Below are 24,933 nucleotides of genomic sequence, written 5' to 3'. Positions count from 1 at the left end.
GATTGTAATGTGTTTGAGGCTGTAATCCTGTCAGTGAAGTGGATCGGTACAGCCTGTCATGTAACACAGCAGAGACAGAGATGTGACAGATACAGGGACAGAGACAGGGACCGAGACAGAGACCAGGACAGAGACAGAGACCGGGACAGAGACCGGGACAGAGACCGGGTCAGAGACAGAGACAGGGACCGAGACAGAGAGAGAGACAGGGACCGAGACAGAGACTGGGACAGAGACCAGGACAGAGACAGAGACAGGGACCGAGGCCGGGACAGAGTGGCACTGAGACAAGGACAGAGACTGAAACAGGGACCGAGACATATACAGGGACAGAGACTGAAACAGGGACCGAGACATATACAGGGACAGAGACTGAAACAGGGACATAGATATACACTGAGACAAGGACAGAGACAGGGACTGTGGCAGAGACAAGGACAGGGACAAATACAGAGACATGGACAGAGACCAAGACTGACAGGGACTGAGACAGGGACTGAGACAGGGACTGTGACAGAGACAAGGACAGAGACCAGGACAGACACCGATATTGAGACAGGTACAGAGACTGTGACTGACAGGCCTGTTGTGTTGTCTGTCTGCAGCTACATGACGGACGGCGGGCTGAGCCGGTACACACACTGCCTCAACCGCCTGCCAGATGGCATGGCCGCCGTCCGAGAGACGCTCCATCGCAACACATTCAAGGGCCAAGGGGACGCCACTGACAGGTAGGTCAGCACCACCCATTCCCCTGTCCCCTCACCCCACCTGCAGTGTTTGGGTCAGGTGAGGCTTCTGTACAGTCACACGTTCCTATCGAGGAACCATGTACCAGACAGAGGTTTACTGTAAGTTTGGCCAGTTGTGGATTGGTTTGTGGATTAGGTCCCTGCTTCTGCCAAAGAATCCAGTAGAATGTTGAGTCATCCAATAGGATCAGTCTAGAAGCAACAGAGCTGCCATTGTTGGGAGGCTGACTGAGTCTGAGTGAAAACAGACTGCATTTTCCTCAGTGCTACAGGCTATGGATGGGTAATGGATGGGTTTGGAGTAGACAGTAGACACTCACAGTCCCCCCCCCCATTGTCTTCAGCCAACCAACTCATTTTTGGAGGTAATTGGTATTTTGGTATTTTATTAGGATCCCCATTAGCTGTTGTGAAAGCAGCAGCTACTCTTCCTGGGGTCCACACAAAACATGAAACATAATACAGAATGACATAATACAGAACATCATTAGACAAGAACAGCTCAAGGACAGAACTACATACATTTAAAAAGGCACACGTAGCCTACATAACAGTACATACACACAAACTGTCAAGGTCAGATAGGGGAGAGGGCATTGTGCCGTGAGGTTTTTCATTATCTTTAAAAAAACAAAAAACAGGTTTGCTGTTCATTTGAGCAACATGAGAAGGGAGTTCTCTAATGACTCTATATGACGCTGTACGCTTTCCTGATTCCTCTCCCATGTGTCTGTGTTACAGATCTAGACATCGCAGGCTCATCTCTTTTCTGATTCCCTTTGGGGTGTTTACAATCTAATGAATGGAGGTTAGAGAGGTACACAAAGACGATCCAGCTGTGTGCTTTCTGCCCGAACCGACAGGGGTGTCCTGATTTATTGATGAAGGTGTCTACAGTTGTGAACAAAGGTTTACACCAGAAAGGACACTACTATCCTAAATAAATCACAGATGGCATGGCAACACAGTCAACACTTGTTAACAGTAGCGTTTTTGGTTTTGGCCTTTGTTGAGAGATCAAGAATTCTGTCGGGGGGGGTTAATTAATTAAGGTGGTTCCACGTATTAACAACATTAGCATAAAGCACAGACCCGGTGCCAGCCCACCTCCCACAGAGTTAGAGCTAATGGGATACATTAGAGGGGTTCTGGTGGTTGTAATAATGGAGCACCTACAGGAGAGCAGCTGAGCTCACGTACTGGCAGGAATAACAGCCATAACAACAAAAACAGTATCGATAGCATTGATAATTGCACGGACTTCTGCAATGCACGTTCGCCAAAAAGGACTATTTTATTGCCGAACCTATGCCGTCTTTCGTGTACCTGTGTAGTAACTGTACATGTAGCCTAGACGCCTGAGGGTGCAGATTGTTTTACTCGTATATCCATCCTGCAGAATGTTAGATAGTCCCACCCACCGCACTGTGTCCAACCTGTCTGGACACAGCCCTCTTTACTCCAGGCATGGAAACTCAGTCCTCCTTCCCCTCTGGTCCATCCCCTGTTATCCTGGGCTCCTCCACTGGAAAGCCCACAGGCCACGACTCGACACAGACACACTGAGCTTCTGCTTCCAACTGGAGACATAGAGGACCAGCAGACTCTGGCAACATGGCAAACCAGTTGTTTTGTCATAAAAAATAAATGTAAAAAAAACTTTTTTTTTGCCTCTGTTTCAACTGCTCTTTAATATACATCTTAAGAATTGTAAAAATTGCTTGCCATGGTCAGGTGAAGATTGAGACAAAACGAACAAGAGAGCATAACGCCTTAATAAAAACCTACTTTTGCGTCTTTTATACCAATGGTTCAAATTAGGTGACGGACAGGAAGTATGCTGTAAAATCAGACTTGTGTTGTGGCTGACAGGACGGTGTAAGCTGTGTCCTAACCAATGCTGTGTAAATGTATGCATGTGTATTTTGGAGGCTCAGAGCCAGTGTGGGGTAGGGGGGGGGGGGGGGGGGTGGACAGGACTCTGAAAAAGCAGTCCGCTGTCTTGAGGCAGTCTGAGGTAGACAGAACAGTGTAACCTGGCACCCTGCCTGATTACATGCGTTCTTGTCCCCCAGCCCTTGCAGTTGCTCAGCCTTATTGTCTTTGAGATGCTGACAGCGGTTCAAAAAAGCCCCTACGCTGTGTCTCCCGGACTCTGATCGATGCTCCACTCTGTAATCTCAGCCTAAAGGGGCTTTTGGAAAGCGGTATTTTTGGAGGGAGGACAGTGTTGTTTCAGATAGAGATGTATCGGATATTTGATTTGATGTCTATACCTGGCCCATTTTTATAGTTCATACAGTAGTTCCAGAGTACTTGTATTCGTTCGCCAAAAGCTCTTTCCACCGGTCTGTTTGAGCATTTGCGCTGCATTTAGCTCGCCCGCACACGCATTTCAAGTGAGAATACATCCCCTCAAAGCTACACCTACAGTACACCGCAGGGGGGGGGGGTCCTGGGAAAAAATGCATTAGTATTCAGATGATGATCAGAGAGGCAAACACACACACAGACACACACACGCACTGACACATGACACACACACACACACACACACACACACACACACACACACACACACACACACACACACACACACACACACACACACACACACACACACAGAGGAGTGGGGTACCAGTAATGTATGTGTGAGTAGCAGAGTGCGCTGGAGGGGGCTTGAATCTGGTGGAGAGAAAAAAAAGAGAGAGGGGAGGATTTTCCGTGTCTCATTGCTCTAGCCCCAGGACTCTCAACTGTACACACACACACACACACACACACATACACACACACACACACACACACACACACACACACACACCTCAGCCAGAGAGAGAACTAGCAGGGAGGGGCTCCACTCCAGTCTGTTGGGGAGCACAATGCCGATAGTTTAGAATCCTCCGGTTTTGTCTGCCTGGGCTGAGGGCTGATAGTGATCAGTGATAGCCCTGTGCTGTCTGGGTGGCTGGCAGAGGGCTGTCGTCGTGACCGTGCTGTCTGTCTGCTGGGCTGCTTACCTGTTGAGTGCAGCTCCTTGGTGTGCAGACTGGGCTCCGGCTCTGCTCTGTTATGCATGCAGTGGGAATGAGAGGCTGTCTGCAACGCAAAGGGACAAACTGGATACAGAGAACAATATAACAAAGTGGAGAATGTAAGCTGCGGAGTAAGTGTTTTTTTTGTCTGTTTATTAATGTGAATTGGCATGTGTTTTGTTTTAAATGTGATGTGGAGGAATGAGAAAGTTCTCAGGGTCGGTGTGATCGGACGTGATGTCAGTCGGTCTGTTTGCTATTGAAGACTTCCTATCTCGTGTAATGTGATGAACGGTGAGCCGTTCATTATGATCTCGCAGTGGCCCACTGGCTCTCTGTAACCCAATCACAAGCTAGAAGCCCAGCTGTGAAAACCAGAGGAACAGCCCGCTGCACAACAGATAAGTGAGCAGTGTCATGGGGCTCTAACGGTACAAGCAGAAAGTATGAGAACTTACGGAGAGAATGCTTATTGGAGAGAATGAGCATTCTTTATGTCCATGTGATTTGCGCCCTGGGAAGAAGTGAAGAACCTTCCTTGGTTCTCTAGGGAAGACACTATACCGCTGGAACGCGGAGAACAGCTACGAAAGGTTGACGACCTCATATGGAGTTCACGCCAGTAGCTTCTGAGCAGATACCACTTGTTGACACAGTTAAAGGCAGCCTATGTGATTTAGTTTAGGACACTGTATGATATTGGCTGAAATCTAGGCAAACACTACATGAACACAAACACCATATTGTTTTACTGTCTAGGAGTTAAACCAGCGAGATAGAGGAGTCCAGAGTGGTGTGAAAGTGATTTAGCGACGTGTTGCTGGCTGTGTTACATGCCCGTTCCCAGGAGCTGTGTCTGGTCTGGTGAGTCTTGGCTATGAGGGTACCTATGAGGGGACTTAGCTAATACAGCAATGGGGTCCTTTCTGCCAACACAACGTCTGGCAGAGAGGAAGAGCGATGGGACAACGTATTATCTGTTCATCTGGTTAAGAAAGCCACCACTTTCGCAGAGCAAGATCAACACAAGCGATGCATTTGAACGTCGACGATCAAAATGCTTTTTCGCTGACGGCTGTGTGGATGGATGCCGATATATTTTCAAATGATTGGGCCGTTGTCGAGAATCAGATGGAAAGCCAAGCATATACGGGGGAAAAAATGAATGACATAGCTTTTTTTTTGTTACATCTCAGCTCTTGACCAGAAAACGTCATGTGGATAGGAAGAGAGGCCTCTTCAAACTCCTCGCCACGCTGATGTGAAACTACATTGTGTTTGGCCCTTCAGTCAGAGTGTTTCGAAATAGAGGCGTTTCACACCCTAAATTGTGGTAATTGAGGGCTCCAGACAATAGTCTTAATTATGCTTGAGAGGAATAACACCCTGCAGCCGATTGGCATGCAAATGAGCCGGTGAGAAAAGGAAGCAAGGAAGGGAAGGAGTAAATCGTACTCTGTCACCTGGAGGGATGGATGGTAGAAGTGGATTTAATGTGGAAGTGAATGAAGTGCTCTGTCATTTCCCTGCGTTTTTCTCTGCAGAGGCAGTAGAATGTTCAACACTCAGAGAGCGATAACAAAAGAACACTCAACGCTAATGTGACTCTATCAGCGTTTGTTCTTGTGGCGTATCGTGTTGTGGATTTTGAGCTGCATTTTGAGCTTTGATTGTGTGTGTGTGTGTGTTTATGTTTGTATCTGTGTGTGCTCGCCCGCACGTGTTTGTTCTGAAATGCGGTGTGCATGTACGTGTGCTTGAGTAACTTTGCTTGTGGTGTGTGTGTGTGTAGAGCACTACTCCACCCTGTGACCTGCTATTCCACAGTCCGTCTCCAGCTCCCACCGTCTCAGCAGAGTAACACTGGAACAATGAGAGGGAACTTGGCTTGGGTTCACATCAGAGATGTGAAATCACAACCGGACCAGGCCAGAGGAGCACATAACACATGATCACTCTGGGTCAAATGTTTTGCTGGTAGCAGCTAGCTGCCAATAGCTTGTGAAGTAACTGGACTACTTAAGGTACTGCACATGCTCAGAAAAGAAACAATTTGACTTAACTAATTATATTTAGGTCAGCTTGTCAGCAATGTCTTTTTTCTTCATTTCTTTTTCATTCGGAACCGAATTTATTCAGAAGTGGAATGTTTTTTTCCAGGACAGCTGAAACTACAGAATACAGTGGAAATGGTGTCATTTCTCTGCTGCTTGATTACTCCACTCATTTGAGAGACAGACACTCGCGTGTCAGAAAGAGAGAGAGAGAGAGACTGAGTCCGTCGAGAGATTTGTTGTTCTGCTGAATTCCTAGCAGTCCTCTGGCTTTGAGGCAGCCATGCCATTACACACGACTGGCTTCAGAGGTTTGGGCTGCTAGCCTGCTAGCCTGGAATGTGCCAATCAAACTCCCTCTATACACTGAATCTGAAGCTAAATGTATAGCGGTCCCTTTTTATGATGCACTGTTAGAAATAAAGGGTTCTTAAAGGGTTATTTGGCTGTCCCCATAGGAGAACCCTTTTTGGTTCCAGGTAGAACCATTTTGGGTTTCATGTAGAACCCGCTGTGGAAAGAGTTCTACTGGAACCTAAAACTGTTCTACTTGGAACCAAAAGGGTTCTACCGGGGACCAAAAAGGGTTCTTCAAAGGGTTCTCCTATGGGCACAGACAAAGAACCGTTTTACGTTCTAGATGACAACTTTTTTCTAAGTGTGTGTAAAAAAAAACACGCATATAAATATAATACTACGTTTTATATTTTATGCCTGTTTGCTTTTAACAGCTTTCTGGTTTGACATCAAGTGTGGTTCTGCTATATGTGTGTTGTTGGTTTCTGCTTTTGAAGCAAATTTAAAATATGGGTCAGTCAGCTTGTTAGAGTTTAACAGTCCTGGGCGACCACCTTACTTTCAGTCATTCTAAAGATCTTTATGAAATGCATGTCACTTGAATATCACTGGAAAGTGGAGAGATATTGAGATGACCAGGGGGCTGGTTTGGCTTTATTGCTTAATGTTGATGTTTTCCTCTGAGTTAGTGAGTCAGCCATTTTTAAACTTGATCCCTGACCCAGGGATGTGACCCTGAACAATCCTTTTTAGGGAAAGCAGGGAAAGAAAATGAGCCTCATTGGAATGTACAATTTAGATTGGCTTAGGAAAACCCACCAACTTGTCCTCCTGGGGCTGTTGTCTTTACAAATACCCCCCAAGCATACGCACCATCCACCTGGCAAAATAAAAGCATTTGGTTTGGACAAATCTGAGTTTAAAGCGCTTCTTAGGTTAGCTGTTCTGAGATCATGTTAAAAGCTTATTATTGTTTGAACATCTCAGAGGTAAAGCTGTTCTGAGATCTGAGGCTTACCTACCTATGTTTGAAGGACCTCACAGGTTCTGTTCTGTTTTATCAGCTCTGACTTGGCTGTCTGGATGGTGACTCAGAAACTCAAGTGGTGTTTGAAGTACTTCCCAGGTTAACTCTGCTCCCAGATCAGATTACTCCCCTCTGTGGCAGTTGTGAGGGTGTGTGTGTGTTTGTGTGTGTGAGGCCGCTCCCCCCCCAGTGTGTGTGTGTGTGGCTGCCTGTCTCGCTGCAGGGGGAGAGATCAGTCAGTAAGTCAGTCAGTGTGCTGTAGCGGGAGGACTGAGTAGGACGGGGAAGTGTAGTCAGTTCAACTTCAGCCGCTTCCCTCGGCGAGCTCCTAGTAGCTCCTACTGCAGCCAGGGGATATCTGCTGCTGGCTCTCTCAGGTATGGACAGACAGACAGACAGGGGATTCTGGAGGACCACAGCCATGTGGGTCTGAGTTGGCTTTTTCTCACTATCATTGTCTTGTTTGTGCGAGAGTAGAATAGAGAATCTTTATTTTGTGGTGTTGTGGATCTATACAGTTTTGTGTTGGAGTTTAAAATGGGTACATTTCTTATATATTTTTTACAGGTGTGTTTGTTTTAATGGATTCTTTTTTAGATGTGGTGAATATGTGACAAGACCTTTACAGGAGCTCCTAAAATGGCAGCGAAATGCAATTTATCCTTGAATGTAGTGCATCGCTTAATGTCAGGCCACATGTTCCTATTCATGCATGCAAATTGTCCTTAAACTGTGTTGCTCCTTTTGAAGGATATGTTTTATTGATGTGAGCGGTTCATTGTTGAGTGCTGAAGGCCTACAGACAATGGTTACAGAGAGCTTCCCTCTGGGCACAAACTGGTTGAATCAACCTTGTTTTAGCGTCATTTGTCAACGTATTGTGACGTAGAATCTACGTGGAAAATACATTGGATTTGCAAAAAGTCATTCACTGTTGTCTTGAGGGTGAAATTTCAACAACAGAATTATGTCATAATGCTAACCAATTTTCAACATAGACAAACCTTGTGTAAAATATGTTGAATTTGTGCCTTTGAATCAACGTCAGATCTTCGATGTTATATCCACTATCAGAAAAAAACAATAGGCTGGGCAGCACCTCCTACTGGAGAGTTGATCTATCTACGCTATCCATTTGGTCTCCCATCCAGGGTTTTAACGTAGCCCAGCATTGGTATTTGTCAATGACTACTACCAATGTGCTGTTGTGAGAATGACTATTGAGAGATCTCTTAATAACTAAATAGATTCACTGTTGTTATTGAAGTTATTCCAAAGGGAAGGTTTAACAGAGCAAATTAAATGTAACCAAATGTAAGTCAAACACTTAGTGTACAAAACATTAAGAACACCTTCCTAATATTGAGTTCCCCCCTATTTTGCCCTCAAAACATCCTCAATTCATCGGGGCATGGACTCTGCAAGATGTCAAAAGCGTTCCACAGGGATGCTGACCCATGTTGGCTCCAATGCTTCCCACAGTTGTGTCAAGTTGGCTGGATGTCCTTGGGTGGTGGAACGTTATTGATACACACGGGAAACTGTTGAGTGTGAAAAACCCAGCAGGGTTGCAGTTCTTGACACAAACTGGTGCGCCTGGTACCTACTACCAATGTTCCCTCTATATTTTTTTTGTTGGTACTGAGCAAATTTCTGGTCTGCTGAGCACAAACTTTAACGTTGTGAAAATTCTGTGCAACTTCCAGCGCGTGTTTACTGTGAACACTGAGGCTGAACCCACTTTGAGTTACAGTTTCAGACAGTGGTCAAAGTAGGCTACTGTGGCTATTTAAGTGATAATAACCGAGGAGCCATTGTTTGGAGGATATATTGGCACGGGTGTTGTTAGGCCAGAGACAAAGTCGAGGGCCGGCAAACCATACCAATATATCCTCCAAACACCGCCTTCGAGGGTATTATCACTTTTATACAACGAGTTACCAACATATACAAATAATGATTTACATAGTTTCATTAAAATCTTTATTATTATGAATTTATTCATACTACTTAAGCCTTCCACAAGATATAGTCCCGACACAAATCTGGGGTTGCTACCCAAGCCGGCTGGTTGTTCGTTCTATCGGTTCGGTTGCCAGAGACGCTACCCAGTCGTTCAGTCATTTTGTTCTGTATCTATGGGCGCAAGTCAGTTGTTTGTTCGAAATGTTCCATTGCCATATTGGCTGGCAGCGTTCTTATCCCTTGCTTGCTAGTGTAACCCTCTCACCAGGCTCGAATTTGACTCTCACAATATTACCTTACTTAGAATATCTGAACAGCATGGGATGTTAGGTGAGAAGGACATCTCCAATAAGAATCCCTATTGTAAACTCACTAGGGTGTTGACAACTAGGGGATTAACTTCAGATAGAATGATTATAGGTTTTTGTTATTACATAAGGATATGCTTTCCCGTGCATTTAAATGAAACTGAAACAGTAAATGACTCCACCAATGCACAGACATAAGGTTCAAGGTCTATATTATCACATTTTCAATGTACCACATCAAAAGAAATAAAAGGAATGAACCCGAATGGTTTCTCACAACCCATGCCCAAATTACTTGCAAGCTTGCTTAAACCTGTTGGCGCGCGTTGGAGCTCAAAATAAATGACGACACACATAAAGTCCCGAAGCACCCCACCTCACTACTCGTAGATATTTCCTCAGCCAAGTATGGCAGTTCCGCGCAGGTGTCCTCACAAGATCCACAGCAAGCACAGCTATCAATGCAGACAGTACTCCTTAGCAGCAACAGATATTCCATGGAAACATGATCTTGTTAATCTTTCACAAGCAATTCTCTCCAGAGAATTGTTGTTTGTTGCAAGAAACCACTTTACAAAATAAAATGCATAATTATTCCCATACCATTATTACAGAGAATCAGACAAATTATGCTACCCTCTGCCTATTGGCTACTTAGCTTATTCAAGAGGCTAATAACTCACTAACTAGCAGAGGATATGAACATATGTGCACATTGCTGCGTGCAGCTCTCGCTTTTATCTCAAAACAAGCACATCAACTCAGGACCACTCATGCTGTAAACACAGTCTAGTTCAAAGTGAATGGCACAGATCCATATATGGCAATGGTCTATTTGCATACAGGCCTACTGCAGCTCTGATTGGTTATACACACCGGTATGTATAGAGTACTGGCTGAGTCCTGCTTGTCAATGCAACAGAATCCTACTCCGATGCCTTCTGCCTACAACAGAATCTCTTGCATAGTTCATTTTGTTTCGGTGTGTTGCATTGAAACTGGCTAATATTGTGTTGATTAGATCACAATTCCCACAGTAAAGGGAAACGTTGATAGTGTTAACCTCTTACATCTAGACGTTCCGCTAGCGGAACACCTGCTCCAATATCCAATGATAGGCGTGGCGCGAATTACAAATTCCTCAAAAATACAAAAACTTAAATTTTTCAAACATATGACTATTTCACAGCATTTTAAAGACAAGACTCTCCTTTATCTAACCACACTGTCCGATTTCAAAAAGGCTTTACAGCGAAAGCAAAACATTAGATTATGTCAGCAGAGTACCAAGCCAGAAATAATCAGACACCCATTTTTCAAGCTAGCATATAATGTCACAAAAAACAAAACCACAGCTAAATGCAGCACTAACCTTTGATGATCTTCATCAGATGACAACCCTAGGACATTATGTTATACAATGCATGCATGTTTTGTTCAATCAAGTTCATATTTATATCAAAAAACAGCTTTTTACATTAGCATGTGACGTTCAGAACTAGCAAACATCCGGTGAATTTACTAAATTACTCACGATAAACGTTCACAAAAAACATAACAATTATTTTAAGAATTATAGATACAGAACTCCTCTATGCACTCGATATGTCCGATTTTAAAATAGCTTTTCCGTGAAAGCACATTTTGCAATATTCTCAGTAGATAGCCCAGCCATCACGGCTAGCCATTTAGACACCGACCAAGTTTAGCCCTGATCAAACTCCGATTTACTATTACAAAAGTTTCATTACCTTTGTTGTCTTCGTCAGAATGCACTCCCAGGACTGCTACTTCAATAACAAATGTTGGTTTGGTCCAAAATAATCCATCGTTATATCCGAATAGCGGCGTTTTGTTCGTGCGTTCCAGACACTATCCGAAATGGTAAAGAAGGGTCGCGCGCATGGCGCAATTCGTGACAAAAAAATTCTAAATATTCCATTACTGTACTTCGAAGCATGTCAACCGCTGTTTAAAATCAATTTTTATGCCATTTTTCTCGTAGAAAAGCGATAATATTCCGACCGGGAATCTCCTTTTCGGCAAACAGAGGAAAAAATCACAAAGACGGGGGCGGTCAGGTCACGCGCCTAAGCCCACAGTCCCTTGATCGGCCACTTGAGAAAGGCGATAATGTGTTTCAGCCTGGGGCTGGGATGACGACATTCAGGTTTTTCCCGGGCTCTGAGCGCCTATGGACGATGTAGGAAGTGTCACGTTAGAGCAGAGGTCCTTAGTAAAAGATAGAGATGGCAAAGAAGTTCCAGAAATGGTCAGACAGGCCACTTCCTGTAAAGGAATCTCTCAGGTTTTGACCTGCCATTTGAGTTCTGTTATACTCACAGACACCATTCAAACAGTTTTAGAAACTTTAGGGTGTTTTCTATCCATATATAATAAGTATATGCATATTCTAGTTACTGGGTAGGATTAGTAACCAGATTAAATCGGGTACGTTTTTTATCCAGCCGTGAAAATACTGCCCCTAGCCATAAGAGGTTAACTAAGGGGGAAAACTCTCAAGTTCAATCTCATGCTTCTCTGTGTGGGTTGATATTTCTTCTGCGCAGCAGTCCCGGGGAAGCTGTGCGCCCGTGCATGCTTGCAGCTTAGAGGGAACATTACCCCGTTCAAAGGCACTTAAATCTTTGTCTTGCCCGTTCACCCTCTGAATGGCACACATACACAATCCATGTCTCAATTGTCTCAAGGCTTAAAAATCCTCCTTTAACCTGTCTCCTCCCCTTTATCTAAACTGATTTAAGTGAATTTAACAAGTGACATCAATAAGGGATCATAGCTTTCAGCTGGATTCACCTGGTCAGTCTATGTCATGGAAAGAGCAGGTGTTCTTAATTTTTTGTACACTTAGTGTATATTATCAATGATACTATTTAGGCCTATATAGCATTTGCAAAGTCATCAACAGCTATTGTTTCAATACAACCCAGGGTTCAACTAAAAATAGACAATACATATAGGCCTTAGACAATACATATATAGGCTTAGGGTTTCAAGCTTTAGTTGATGTCAAATGTAATCTTCAAGTTAATAATGAATATGTTGAATTCTCCATTTCAACCAAAAATCTAAGTTAAAGAATAGGACTAAATCAAATCCAATTTTATTTAAAGTGCATATGTGTACGGGGTGCGTAACTGGTGGCAGGGATGTCAGACGCAGGAGAGCAGAACTAGGTAATAGCCAGAGCAGTTTAATTCTAAAACAAACGGCATTAAGAAAATAACAACTTGGGTACAAAACCCGACGCACACCAGTCAACATGTGCACAAGCACTTACAAACAAACAATTCCACACAAAGACATGGGGGGAACAGAGGGTTAAATACACAACATTTAATGAGGGAATGAAAACCAGGTGTGTGGGAAAACAAGACAAAACAAATGGAAAATGAAAAATGGACCGGCGATGGCTAGAAGACCGGTGACGTCGACCGCCGAACACCGCCTGATCAAGGAGAGGAAGTCGTGACAATATGATCTGATTTAGTCCTATTCTTTAACTTAGATTTTTGGTTGAGAGGGAGACGTGAATCCAACATATCAATAATTATTTTTAGACAAACTGGAATTAAAGTCAGACTAAGTCAGTGGTACAAAATATACATCTTCTTCAAATGTTGATATTTGGTTGCAATGACAACCAAACACAATTTAATATCATTTTTGCAATACAGTAAATAGCCTATTAACTTGTCAAAATAGTTAACAAATGATATGTTGGATAGTCGCCAACTAAACCAAAAATAAATGTTAAAGAATATGATTAAGCCAGGGGTTCAGATGAAACTATCCAAGCATTAGATACATCTCCTTTAAATGTTGACATTTGGTTGCGTTGTCAACCTAACACAATTCAATATGACTTTTGTAATACAGTATAACCTAAATAACCTAAAGTTAAGACTATCCAACCTGGTCTCCGAGCATTTCGTATGATTCTTTACGTAAATCCGAGACACTCCATTTAGTATGGTATGTTATGTTTCGTATGGTATGTATTAATTTGTGGATGTCCATCATACATTTCTTATGATATGTTACGAATTACAATTCGCATGATATGTTACAAATTCGCGAAACAATTTGTTGTGGCTAACGTTAGCTAGGTGGCTAATGCTAACTTTATCTAGCTGGCTAACGTTAGCTAGGGTACGGGTTAGGGTTAAGGTTAGGAGTTAGGTTAAAGGATTAAGGTTAGTGTTAGGGGAAGGGTTAGCTAAAAGGGTTAGGGTTTAGGAGGAGGGTTAGCTAACATGCTAAGAAGTTGCAAAGTAGCTAAAAAGTAGTAAGTAGTTGAAAAGTTGCTGATTAGCTAAAATGCAAAAGTTGTCCGTGATGAGATTCAAACACGCAACCTTTGGGTTGCTAGACGTTCGCGTTATACGCCCATCCATCCACCCACACCGACACCGACCAACCACCCTCCTTTAGTTTTTGCATTAAGCAACCTTTCGTCTTACGTAACCATACCAAATGTTACATATCATATTCATTTGGGTATCCTGGATTTACATCTACTATGTTACGCCTAGTCTATGAAACTAATGTGACAGTTTTAATTCAACATTAAAATGAGTAATTCATCCATGGCCACGTTTTGAGGTGACTGTAACTATAAAAATCGTATTATGCTATCATAGAAAGTGTGCATGTTCAAGATAGCATGCAAAGGTCGCAGGTCTGTGGAGATCTTCACAATACAAATATCTGTGCAGAATCTCGAACGGCATTGATCACTTGCACTATGTACTTTTAATGTAATCTCAACTGCAATCCAGGTAATTTAGTTGTGGTATTAGATGAAGCACAGTGATAACACATTAAGTTGTATAAATACAAAATATCTGACATTGTATTCCAATTTGAATTTTGTTCTGCTTTTAAATGGTTGAAAGTGCAGTGATAACACATTTACATGACAGCTAAACCAAATATCAGACCTTGTTTTTCTATTGGAATTTGGTTGTGCTTTAGATGGTTGAATGCATAATGATAATACACTGGGAATTCAACAAACTTCTGCCTGTCTTTTTGATTGGGTGAATAAAGGTTGAAATTTCATTGATCAACGTCTCAACCCAAAATGACCCACATTTTCACGTTGAAATGACGTGGTGTGCCCAGTGGGTTTGTCTTTGCCTGGTTTGTTTTCTCTCTAATCTGTCTGCTTTAGTGTACTGACAGACTCGCTTTTTTATGTCAGCAATCAGCCATTCTAATATAATTTGTTATCAAATTATAGTTATGGTGTTGTTTTTATTCCAAGCAAGTATAAAACGGTTATGTGGCACTTTTGTCTGAGCAGCTTGGAGTTAGGTATTAGGTGTTCATCGCTTGGCAACAGCTTTGAATATTTTGCTGAGGGGGTGAGAAGTCTAGTCGAACTAATGGCTTCCCACCCTGACCAAACAGAGTGGACATACAGGACAGCGTGGTGTGGGGGCCTCTGGATTGAGCTCAGCTCACTTCCCTCCACTGGCCTCTCAGACCAAAGTCACCCAATGTCCTGCCCCAGAGAGTGTCCACTGATCCCCTCACTCCTCTGGGGCCCTGTTTCTCTAATCCTGCATTCCCCACACGGAAACAAGGGGGGGGGATATACAGTGTGTACCGCCACACCACCCCCAACTCACTCTATAGAGACTCCAGTCTTTAATATCTAAACAAACACAACAATATCAACTCATTTGACCCCCAACTCCCCACCTTAGTCTTTCACATACTCTTCTGGTCATGGAATATATTGGTCATCTTTCTTTACAAGTACACATTTTTGATAAGGGACAATCTCCCAGTCAGGGTGAAACGAGAGGAGGGAAGGGAAGAGAGATGGGGAGTAGAAAGAGAGAGTGAAGTGTCTGGGCGTGAGAGAGAGAAAATAGAGACAGAGGGAGACTTATGGTGGCTTAGGGGCGATGTTGATTAGGGACCAGGTGTACCCTTCCAGCTCCAGTCTCTGCTCATTATTCAGACTGGAGGAAACAGTGACAGCAGCACTGCAGCATCAGGTGCCGGGGAGGGGAGGGCCTAACCTATATCTCCTCCGGGCCCTGGAGGAGCCACAGTATCAGTCAACCTACATGGGTTGAGAGCTCACTCTACCCCCAGTCAATCTCTGACTCACAGCCTAGAACACCCCCAGGAGACTCCCTCCTCCATTTAACAAATAATCAGGGTTGATAGCATAGCAAAGGGTGAACCGTAACCTGTCTGAACCTCAGCCCACCAGTCATGATTAGTCCTGTGCTGGGTGGCTAGAAGCAGAATGGGTCCATCTGAAATATGTTTTGTTTTGACCACTTCAGTTCTCACAAGTCCATAAAGTATACAGTAGAACTCTCCCAAGCTGAAACGGAGAAAGGGAGACATTCCGAATACTGAGTGACTGTGTCTCTGTGCTGGACCTCTTCCACCTTTGCCACCCCCACTCCAGCCCCTGGCCTTGTCTTGCATGTCTCAGCCCTGGCTCAGTGAAAAGATGAATTGTTTTGGTGTAGCTGTGTGGATGGAGTTCTAGTGTGTGTGTGTGTGTGTGTGTGTGTGTGTGTGTGTGTGTAGACCAGTGCAGTGAAACAAGGGCTGGATTGGGCACTGCAGGATACCGGGCAGGCATCTGGCCAGCAGGACACACCTGGTGCTTTACCACTGACACTTACCCCCACACCAGTGGGCCGCCAGTGTTTTATGTTAATGCCAGCTCTAGTGTTATGGTGTTTCCATCAGGACACTAAAGACTTCTGGCGAGCAGATTCAACAACCTCGGCATCATTCAAGACTGTTGCTTTGTGAGAAGGTGTTAAAGTTCACAGTTAGACCTTGTTATGTAAATGTAAGCTGAAAAGTACCCAGGGCCTTGCCTTGGCTCCAAGTTAGAGTAGGTCCGCAGGAGCCATGGCCTTGGGAGACACCGGTGCCGGCCCATGTAGATGGAAACAGAAAAGTCTGAGCCTTTTTGGTAAAACATTGTGGTAAATCCTCAATGGAAATGTAGCAACTGTGCCTGGCTTAAGGTTGCAGAGGGAGGGTATATTACTGGAAACTTTCAAAGTTTACCAGTAAACTACCAGAATGTGGGCAACTTTCAAGGATTTTATGTAATCTAGCACAAGACATCTAGTGGCACTTTTGGGTACTTCAGATTATCACAGGTGTCTGTAATTATCTCTGGCCCTCTGTCTGGCCTTGTCACATGTAAAATATATGAAATAATTAAATAAGATGATTTCAAAATAAAAAATAGAATGACAAAGCTGTAAAACATTATCCTAAATACAAACCATCAACTGAGTGAATACCATTGATGTTTAATATGAGGGTTTCAGTATGAACTATCCGTTATTTTTTACACACTTCATTTGACTATGTCAATATCTATTTGTTGTCACTGTTTTGGTGTCAAACTGGTGGCAGTTGTGAAAAAAGCTGATAGTTGGAAGGAGTTGCAGAGTTAATTGAAAATATTGCCATTGTTGATGCTTTTTTCATTAATTAGGCTATTTTCTCTTGAATCATATGGTCTATCTGTTACAAACTTATGGACAATACTATATATTAATAACAAATAAGTTAGATTGCCATAGTTTTTGGTTAATTACCAAAATTACTGGAGATTCTGGTAACTTTGGTAAATTACCGGTAGCTTTGCAACCCAAGCCTGGCTAGTGTTAGATTAGAGCCAGACCTCTGCCCACCTACCTGGCAGACTGGAACCTGTGGTTAATGTTTAGGACACCTGTTTGCAATTCATCAGTTCATCATTCATTATTGTCATCTATGGACTCTGATTTCCCCCTGCTACCATTTTATATTCCTCACAGTAAACGTGGTACTATACTGAAATGGTTGGACTTAGTTGAGACAGTGGACTGAGTAGACCTGTGTATTGAGGGGTCTGTTGCTTCTGGCTGAGGTGTTGATGCTCTCACAGGGAACACTCAGCAGTGTCTGGCTGTGGCTGGCCCGAGTTTGTTTTGGTTAGCTCAGCAACAATCACACTGGCATGGGAGACTGAGGACAGACAGACAGGCAGACTTGGAAGGAGTGAGCGTCTTGATCCGTGTGAACTTAGAATCATAAAGAGAACCCTCCCACCCAACTCCCTCCACACTTCAACACCTCTGTGAATACTGTGAAAGGAGTGGTTCTGTCACACAGACAGTAGATGATAAACTCCTCACACGTCTACATGCACGCAGACACACACACACACATCTTTCAGTCCGTTCACACACAGATAGAGCCTTTGGCCCTGAGAATTGCAACATTTTCAGTCAGACCTCCACTCCTGTAATTAAAGGTATCCTCAGTGTGAACCCACAGGGAAGCCGTGGTGTGGAGCTGTCTGTCTGTCAAGTCCTGACCAGTAAAGGGGTTATTTGTGCTTATAGTTTGGTCAGGACGTGGCAGGGGGTATTTGTTTTATGTGGTTCAGGGTGTGTTTGTGTATGTGTTCATGTAGAGGGGGTATTTGGTTTATATGGTTCGGGGTGGTTGTGTATGTAGAGGGGTATTTGATTTATTAGTCCAGGGTTTTGGTTATTGTTCTATGTTAGTTTATTTCTATGTTCAGTCTAGTCGTTTGTATTTCTATGTTTAGCTAATTGGTGTTGGGGCCTTCAGTTGGAGGCAGCTGTCTATCGTTGCCTCTGATTGAAGGTCCTATAAATAGGAATGTGTTTGTCATGGGATTTTGTGGGAGATTGTTTCTTGTTTTGCTGTGTGCCTGATGAGACGGTCTAGTTCGTTTGTTTTTGTATACGTTGTATGTGTTTTTCCTTCTTCACTAATAAAAAGAAGATGAGTATACATTTTCCCGCTGCGTTTTGGTCTACACCCTACGACACCCGTGACACTGTCATTACACAGAAGGCAGCTTGCATGAGACCCAGACATCCCAACTATTTCTTATCTCCTGGCCTCCACACAAACCTCCTTTAAAACGGTGTCTTGGTTAGGGCCCATCGGGGTTGGTGACAGGCAGGACGTGGTGTGGTGGGAAACTCTCTTACCCAGCAGCCCCCGGTCCTGGGAGACACTCTGCTGAGCGCTAATTAAAACTAGTTAGGAATTTGGAGGGAGACGTTCCTAACGTCACAGGCATGATGGGAATGCTGATTCTGGCCAACAGACCTGGTAAAACAGGGAGAATAAGAAAGAGGGAGAATAATAGGAGTTTTTTTTTTCTTTCTACCCTGTCTAGTCTTATTACTGTATCTCTGTCTCTCTGCAGCGCGTGTTAAACTCAAGGCCCCGCGGGTGGTTTGAGTATTTGAATCGATGTTGAAATGGCTAAAACCAAATTGAAACCGTGAAGAAATGATAACGGGCCTACGCCTAAAGTCTTTTCACTCTGTCCAGCTTGCCGATGTCGTCGAAGCGAACAGTGGCGTGCGGTAAGGTCCGAGGCCGGGTAGACACTTTCTATTGTCTACCACTCACTCCCCACGCACACATCCATAAAGCAGATTTGTTGCTACGCTGTTTTTCAGTATGACGCGATCACATAGATAACCATCAACCAACCATCAAACAGCAACAGGTAGGCGGCGCAACCTTTAGGCACACATTCACAGGCCCTAATTACGCAACTGACCTGCACGACCAGGCAACTTTCAGCACCACAGACAGCGACCCAAATGCCAGCGATTAGGGCTACTTGTAGACAGCGCTACACACACTAAATGCCTAGTAGTCAGTGCTACTGCTTGAGATATATACTAACACAATAGACATGTAACGTGATAATAGTAGAGGGCGCTAAACACTTGAAGTCCATCCCTCTTTCCTTCTGGGTAAAGACATCAGTTACTGAACTGCAGAACTCCTCCCTGTTGGCCCTCCGTTTTAAAAGTCTCTCGGTCTCGATTCTCAATGGAGATGCTTGCAAGGGATGAAAATTCCATGGGCCGTGAGCAAAAAGCAAACACGGTGGCGTCTCTAGATGGGTTGCTAACTGTTCATCTTTTTCAGATAAGTCTTAAGGCGTGTACTAGATCCACATGGTTGCCCCTGGGCCTGTTTGATGAGCTGGCACTCTCATCGTTGCCACGAAATGCCATCTCCTGTTTAGGTAGCATGTAGCATTAATTAGCTAGGTCTTTCGAAATCTCACGGCTCTCTTTTACCTTTGCATTGTGCATGCTGATGTTCAATCTCCGTTGTTCATTCAATGGCAGATCTAGCGGCGAGCTACTGAATCTCTTCAGAGCTATCTGGCTCTGGATGTGAGACACTCACATCCATTCTCATGCTTGTTGAGTGCTGTAGGCTAGTTGTTCAAGTCGCAGTAACCGGCTCCTGTCCACACGCTGTTGCTGGTGGAGAACAGCAGGCAGGGGAAGCAGTAGAGTTGATTGCTAGCAGCGCAGCCAGAGAGCTACTTTTTCCGTTGATAACACTCAGTTTGAAATGATCGTGTTATTTTCTGTCCCTTCTTTGGATGTATGTCCTTAAGCTCATTGATAACATGATTATTAATCAAATGTGTATTTATTTATTTTACATTAGTTATTTTTTCATAAATTTTCACAGGGTGGGCACCCAGACCGCATGTCGCTAGACCGCCAGGGAGGAGACCAATCTTTTGTACATTTTGATGACAAGGAAATATAGTACATTTTAAGCGCCGCCCTCCGAACCTCTGTGATTTTATTTTTATTTATTTAACCTTTATTTAACCTGGAAAAGCCCATTGAGACCCAGAGTCTCTTTTTCAAGGGAGACCTGGCCAAGAAGGCAGCAACAATCAATACATTACCTAATTAAAACATACAACAATACAATACAACAACATGATCCAGCCTAAAAAAAAACATTTACACTCCTCTGTAACAGTCTCCCATCAATATTTTAAATTCATTCAGTGGCACTAACATATCTAGATGAAGCATGGATTGTAGACTATTGCATGCGTCTGGTGCACAAGAAGAGAAGGCAGTCTTGCCTAATACTGTGAATGTCCTGGGGACTTTAAGTAGCAACCACCTAGCAGACGGGGTATGGTAACTGGTGGTGGTGAAGGAGACCAGACTACAGAGGTAAAGAGGGAGTTTCCCAAAAGGGCTTTGTAGATGAACACATACAAATTAATCTTTATGCGCATATAAAGTGAGGTCCAACCTACCAATTTCGTTCAATGTGCAATGGTGGGTGAGTGACTTGGCATTTGTAATAAAGCGCAAGGATGCATGATAAACAGAGTCCAGTCTCTATAAGACAGAGGAGGTTGCATGCATATACAACAAGTCACCATAATCAATTACAGAGAGAAAAGTGGCATGAACAAGCTTCTTTTTTACGGTGTCAGCATCTTTGGCTTTGAAACATGGTGATGATCGAATGCGGCACGTGGGGGGAAGGGGGGAACTGGTCTGACACCCCTGCTCTACAGTGTCTCTTGCTTTCTCCCTGACATTCGGTCTATCATGTCTTCCCCCTTTCTCACTACGATCTCCTACCATATAATATTCAAACTCACACTCTTTCTCTCTTCTGTGTTCCTCGCTCCCAGTTGGGACGACAGCAGCTCGGTGAGCAGTGGGATCAGTGACACCGTCGACACAGATGACATCAACACCAGCTCCTCGATCAGCTCCTATGTCAACACTCCGTCCATCTCCTGCAAGGACCTAGAGGGACAGGTAGGTTCTTCCCCAATCACACTGTAGGAGGTGGCAACCATATTAGTAGAATTACTAGAAGGGTGAATGAACATGCTATTTCTAGGGTGGCGGCATCTTTGGCTTTGAAACATGTTGATTTTTTATTAAGTTAAAAAAAAAATTAAACTTGCATTTCCCTTTAAGAGACTATATTGATCACATGATGTCTACAGCCAGACATTACCATAGTTTATATTCTTATTAGTCTAATATATGAGCGCTTAGGCTCTCCCATCTAATATACCAGGGACTTACAGGGAATCTAAGTGTATATACTTTGATTCTCTTGGCGCCAATCATTTGAATGGGTATAGTAAGCTGAAAGGAACTGCATACACTAGGCTGCACTTCAACTTTCTCACTGCAGTTATAAGCAGAGTGAAATATACATCTGTGTCTGTTCTGCAGTATGTGCTGATGTGGTTGCTTCAAAAGTGTTTATTGAAATCACAGCCAGGCACACCACCCCCCTGTTCACGGTTCATCTTATCCCGACAATCCTATCAGTAGGTATTTATTCTTAAGTGCACATTTTCACCTTTTAGACCATCGATCTGAGGTGCAGACTTTGTTTGCCATACAGTAAAACTGTCTCAATCTTGGTTCTAGAGATTTATGATGCATTTCCTTTAGGTCATCGTTCTCCAACTGGTGGCCCGTGGCCGAATTTGGCCTGCGGGTGGTTTTATTTGGGCCCCCAAGTTTTATGAGCAAAACAAAACCCGGTAAAAACACAAGGAAACCAGCTCCAAGTTAATTACATTTTTGAAATCTGGCCCTGAGAATTGCAACATTTTCAGTCAGACCTCCACTCCTGTAATTAAAGGTTTCCTCAGTGTGAACCCACAGGGAGGCCCTGGTGTGGAGCTGTCTATCATTATACAGAAGGCAGCTTGCATGAGACCCAGACATCCCAACTATTTCTTATCTCCTGGCCTCCACACAAACCTCCTTTAGAACGGTGTCTTGGTTAGGGTCCATCAGGGTTCGTGACTGGCAGGACGTGGTGTGGTGGGAAACTCTCTTACCCAGCAGCCCCCCAACTCCTGGGAGACACGCTGCTGAGCGCTAATTAAAACTACCCTGAACAAAAATATAAACGCAACATGTAAAGTGTTGGTCCCATGTTTCATGAGCTGAAATAAAATATCCCAGAAATGTTCCATATGCACAAAAGCTTATTTCTCTCAAATGTTGTGCACAAATTTGTTTACATCCCTGTTAGTAAGCATTTCTCCTTTGCCAAGATAATCCATCCACCTGACAGGTGTGGCATATCAAGAGGCTTGCATTTTATCGATGGCAATTCGAATGCACAGAGATATCGTGACGAGAACCTGAGGCCCATTGTCGTAAGGATCTGTACATAATTCCTGGAAGCTGAAAATGTCCCAGTTCTTTCATGGCCTGCATACTCACCAGACATGTCACCCATTGAGCATGTGTGGGATGCTCTGGATCAACGTGTACGACAGCGTGTTTCAGTTCCCGCCAATATCCAGCAACTTTTCACAGCCATTGAAGAGGAGTGGGACAACATTCCACAAGCAAAAATCAACAGCCTGATCAACATTAGGATGTGTCGTGCTGCATGAGGAAAATGGTGGTCACACCAGATACTGACTGGTTTTCTGATCCACGCACCTACCTTTTTTAAAATGTATTTATTTTGTATATGTAGGGGTTAGATCAGCTTTAATATTGCATATAGATTGTGGCTTCCATCAATATAATTGTCTGCGTCATTTCCAATCCCCATATATATTTTTTGTGAATATATTGTCCTTTATTATGTCCCCCTAACCCGACCACCCCTCCCCTAATTGGAGTAAACTAATGGACAAAAAACTTAGGCTTTTACTTCCAGCTTATACATACTATATACATTTCACAGACACGGTATATTTTACAATAGTTATCTTTTGTTTGTTTTTAGTTCCATCCTTCAGCTCCATAAGTTTTGATTTCTATTTGCCATAGATTTTTCAACTGTGCTGTGATGTTTCACAAAAGTTCTGAACCTTTCTATTTTCATAGATTCTACATATTGTAAAATAAAGATAAACATTTTTGCTAAGAGTATTAATATATTATTGATCAATTATCTATGACTTTTTAAATCACCCAGCAGTGCTATTTGCAGAGTTAGCTCCTAGTAACTGTTGCAATTTTTCAGTCATTCCTGAACCTGTCAACAAAAACAAGCTACATAATTCTGTCTCTTCACAGCAAAATCTTCAGAGCTGGGATGGTTGTATCCCCCATATATATAATGTTCTATTGGTTGCAAGAATTTTGTATAATAATTTAAATAAAAAAACTCAAATCCAGCATCGTTTTCTGTATCAGTTTATTAACCACGTGCAATGGAATTGCCACATTGAAAATCTCTTCCCAACTATTTTGTAATCTATATGGCACAGCTGTCAAGTTTTTGGTCCTTAAATGAAACTGGCATACTTCTTTCTTTATCACAATTTTATTGAACCAATTTTGGTCTTCAATGCAGGGCCAACAGACAAGTTCCTTACTTTCTCCCCCTTCCACTTGCCTCTTTCATTTTTGCAGTAATTCTGCAATTAGTTGGTTGCAATTTTGAGTAGAGTAGACATTTCCATATATTTTTGTTAGCTGCATGTGTGACATAACTCCACCAGTCCTATTTGGATATAATTGATAGATTATACCGTTTATATAATTTTGTCTATTTGAGTTTAACCATAATATTTGTTCTTTCATTTCTGGTGGATTCAACTGAAGTTGCAACCAACTTTCTATAGCTTGTTTTAAAAATAGCGATATTTTGGAGATGATTTCATTTTCAAGTGAGAGTTTGTAATCTGAATAAAGGGGAAAAGGCCATTCTTGAACATGGGGTGAGACATTCTTACTAATCTTCTAGAGAACCAGTTCAGATTTAAGTATAACTGTTATATGACTGAAGCCTTTAGTGAGAGGTCTAATCTTTTAATATTGAATCATTTCTGCCCACCAAATTCATATTCATTATATAAAATAGGCCTGTTTAATTTTGTCTGGCTTGCCGTATCAAGTAAAATTAAATATTTTTTGCTCATATAATTTAAAAAACTGTTCGCTAGGTGTAGGCAAGGCCATAAGCAAAAAGGTCAACTGGGATATGACTAAAGAGTTAATCAGGGGGATTTTTCCACAAATAGACAGGTATTTTCCTTTCCACTGTAGCAAGATCTTATCTATTTTTGCTAATGTTCTGTTAAAAGGTATTGTAGATCGTTTCTTTCTTTCGGGATATGAATACCGAGTATGTCCACTTCACCGTCAGACCATTTCATTGGTAAACTACACAATAATGTAAAAGTTGTATTTTTTTGTGATCCAATACGTAACATAGTACATTTATCATAATTTGGTTGTAATCCAGAGAGGTTAGAAAAAGTATCTAGATCTTCTGAGGCTGTGGAGGGATCCAAATTGTGGATTTAAAAGAACATGAATCATCAGCGTACAATGACGCCTTTGTTTTTAAGCCCTGGATATCTAAGCCCTTGGATATTATTGTTGGATGTGATTTTAATAGCTAACATTTCGATGGCCATAATAAATAGATGTGCTGATAGTGGACAACCTTGTTTTACTCCTCTTGACAGTTTAATACTTTCTGAGAAGTAGTCATTATTTACTATTTTACACATAGGGTTATAACTTTAACCCATTGTATAAGAGATTCTCCACAATTAAAATATTCCAGGCATTTATATATAAATTCCAGTTGTACTTTATCAAAAGCCTTTTCAAAGTCAGCTATGAAAACCAGGCCTGGTTTCCCAGA

General features: G+C 42.8%; 1 protein-coding gene across 1 annotated transcript in view; it reads left to right on the top strand.

Annotated features, from left to right (window-relative positions):
* The window catches only part of LOC106573239 (neuron navigator 2-like), a 100,983-nt gene that overhangs the window by 37,370 nt on the left and 38,680 nt on the right, over positions 1-24,933 (top strand). Inside the window, 2 exon segments of the mRNA XM_014148126.2 lie at positions 606-731; positions 20,972-21,101. Of these exon segments, the coding sequence (XP_014003601.2) occupies positions 606-731; positions 20,972-21,101 (256 nt within the window).

Source organism: Salmo salar, chromosome ssa16 (genome assembly GCF_905237065.1).
Source record: "Salmo salar chromosome ssa16, Ssal_v3.1, whole genome shotgun sequence".
Lineage (NCBI taxonomy): Eukaryota > Metazoa > Chordata > Actinopteri > Salmoniformes > Salmonidae > Salmo > Salmo salar.
The sequence above is the reverse complement of the archived record's forward strand: the minus strand, read 5'-3'. Positions and strand labels throughout refer to the sequence as shown.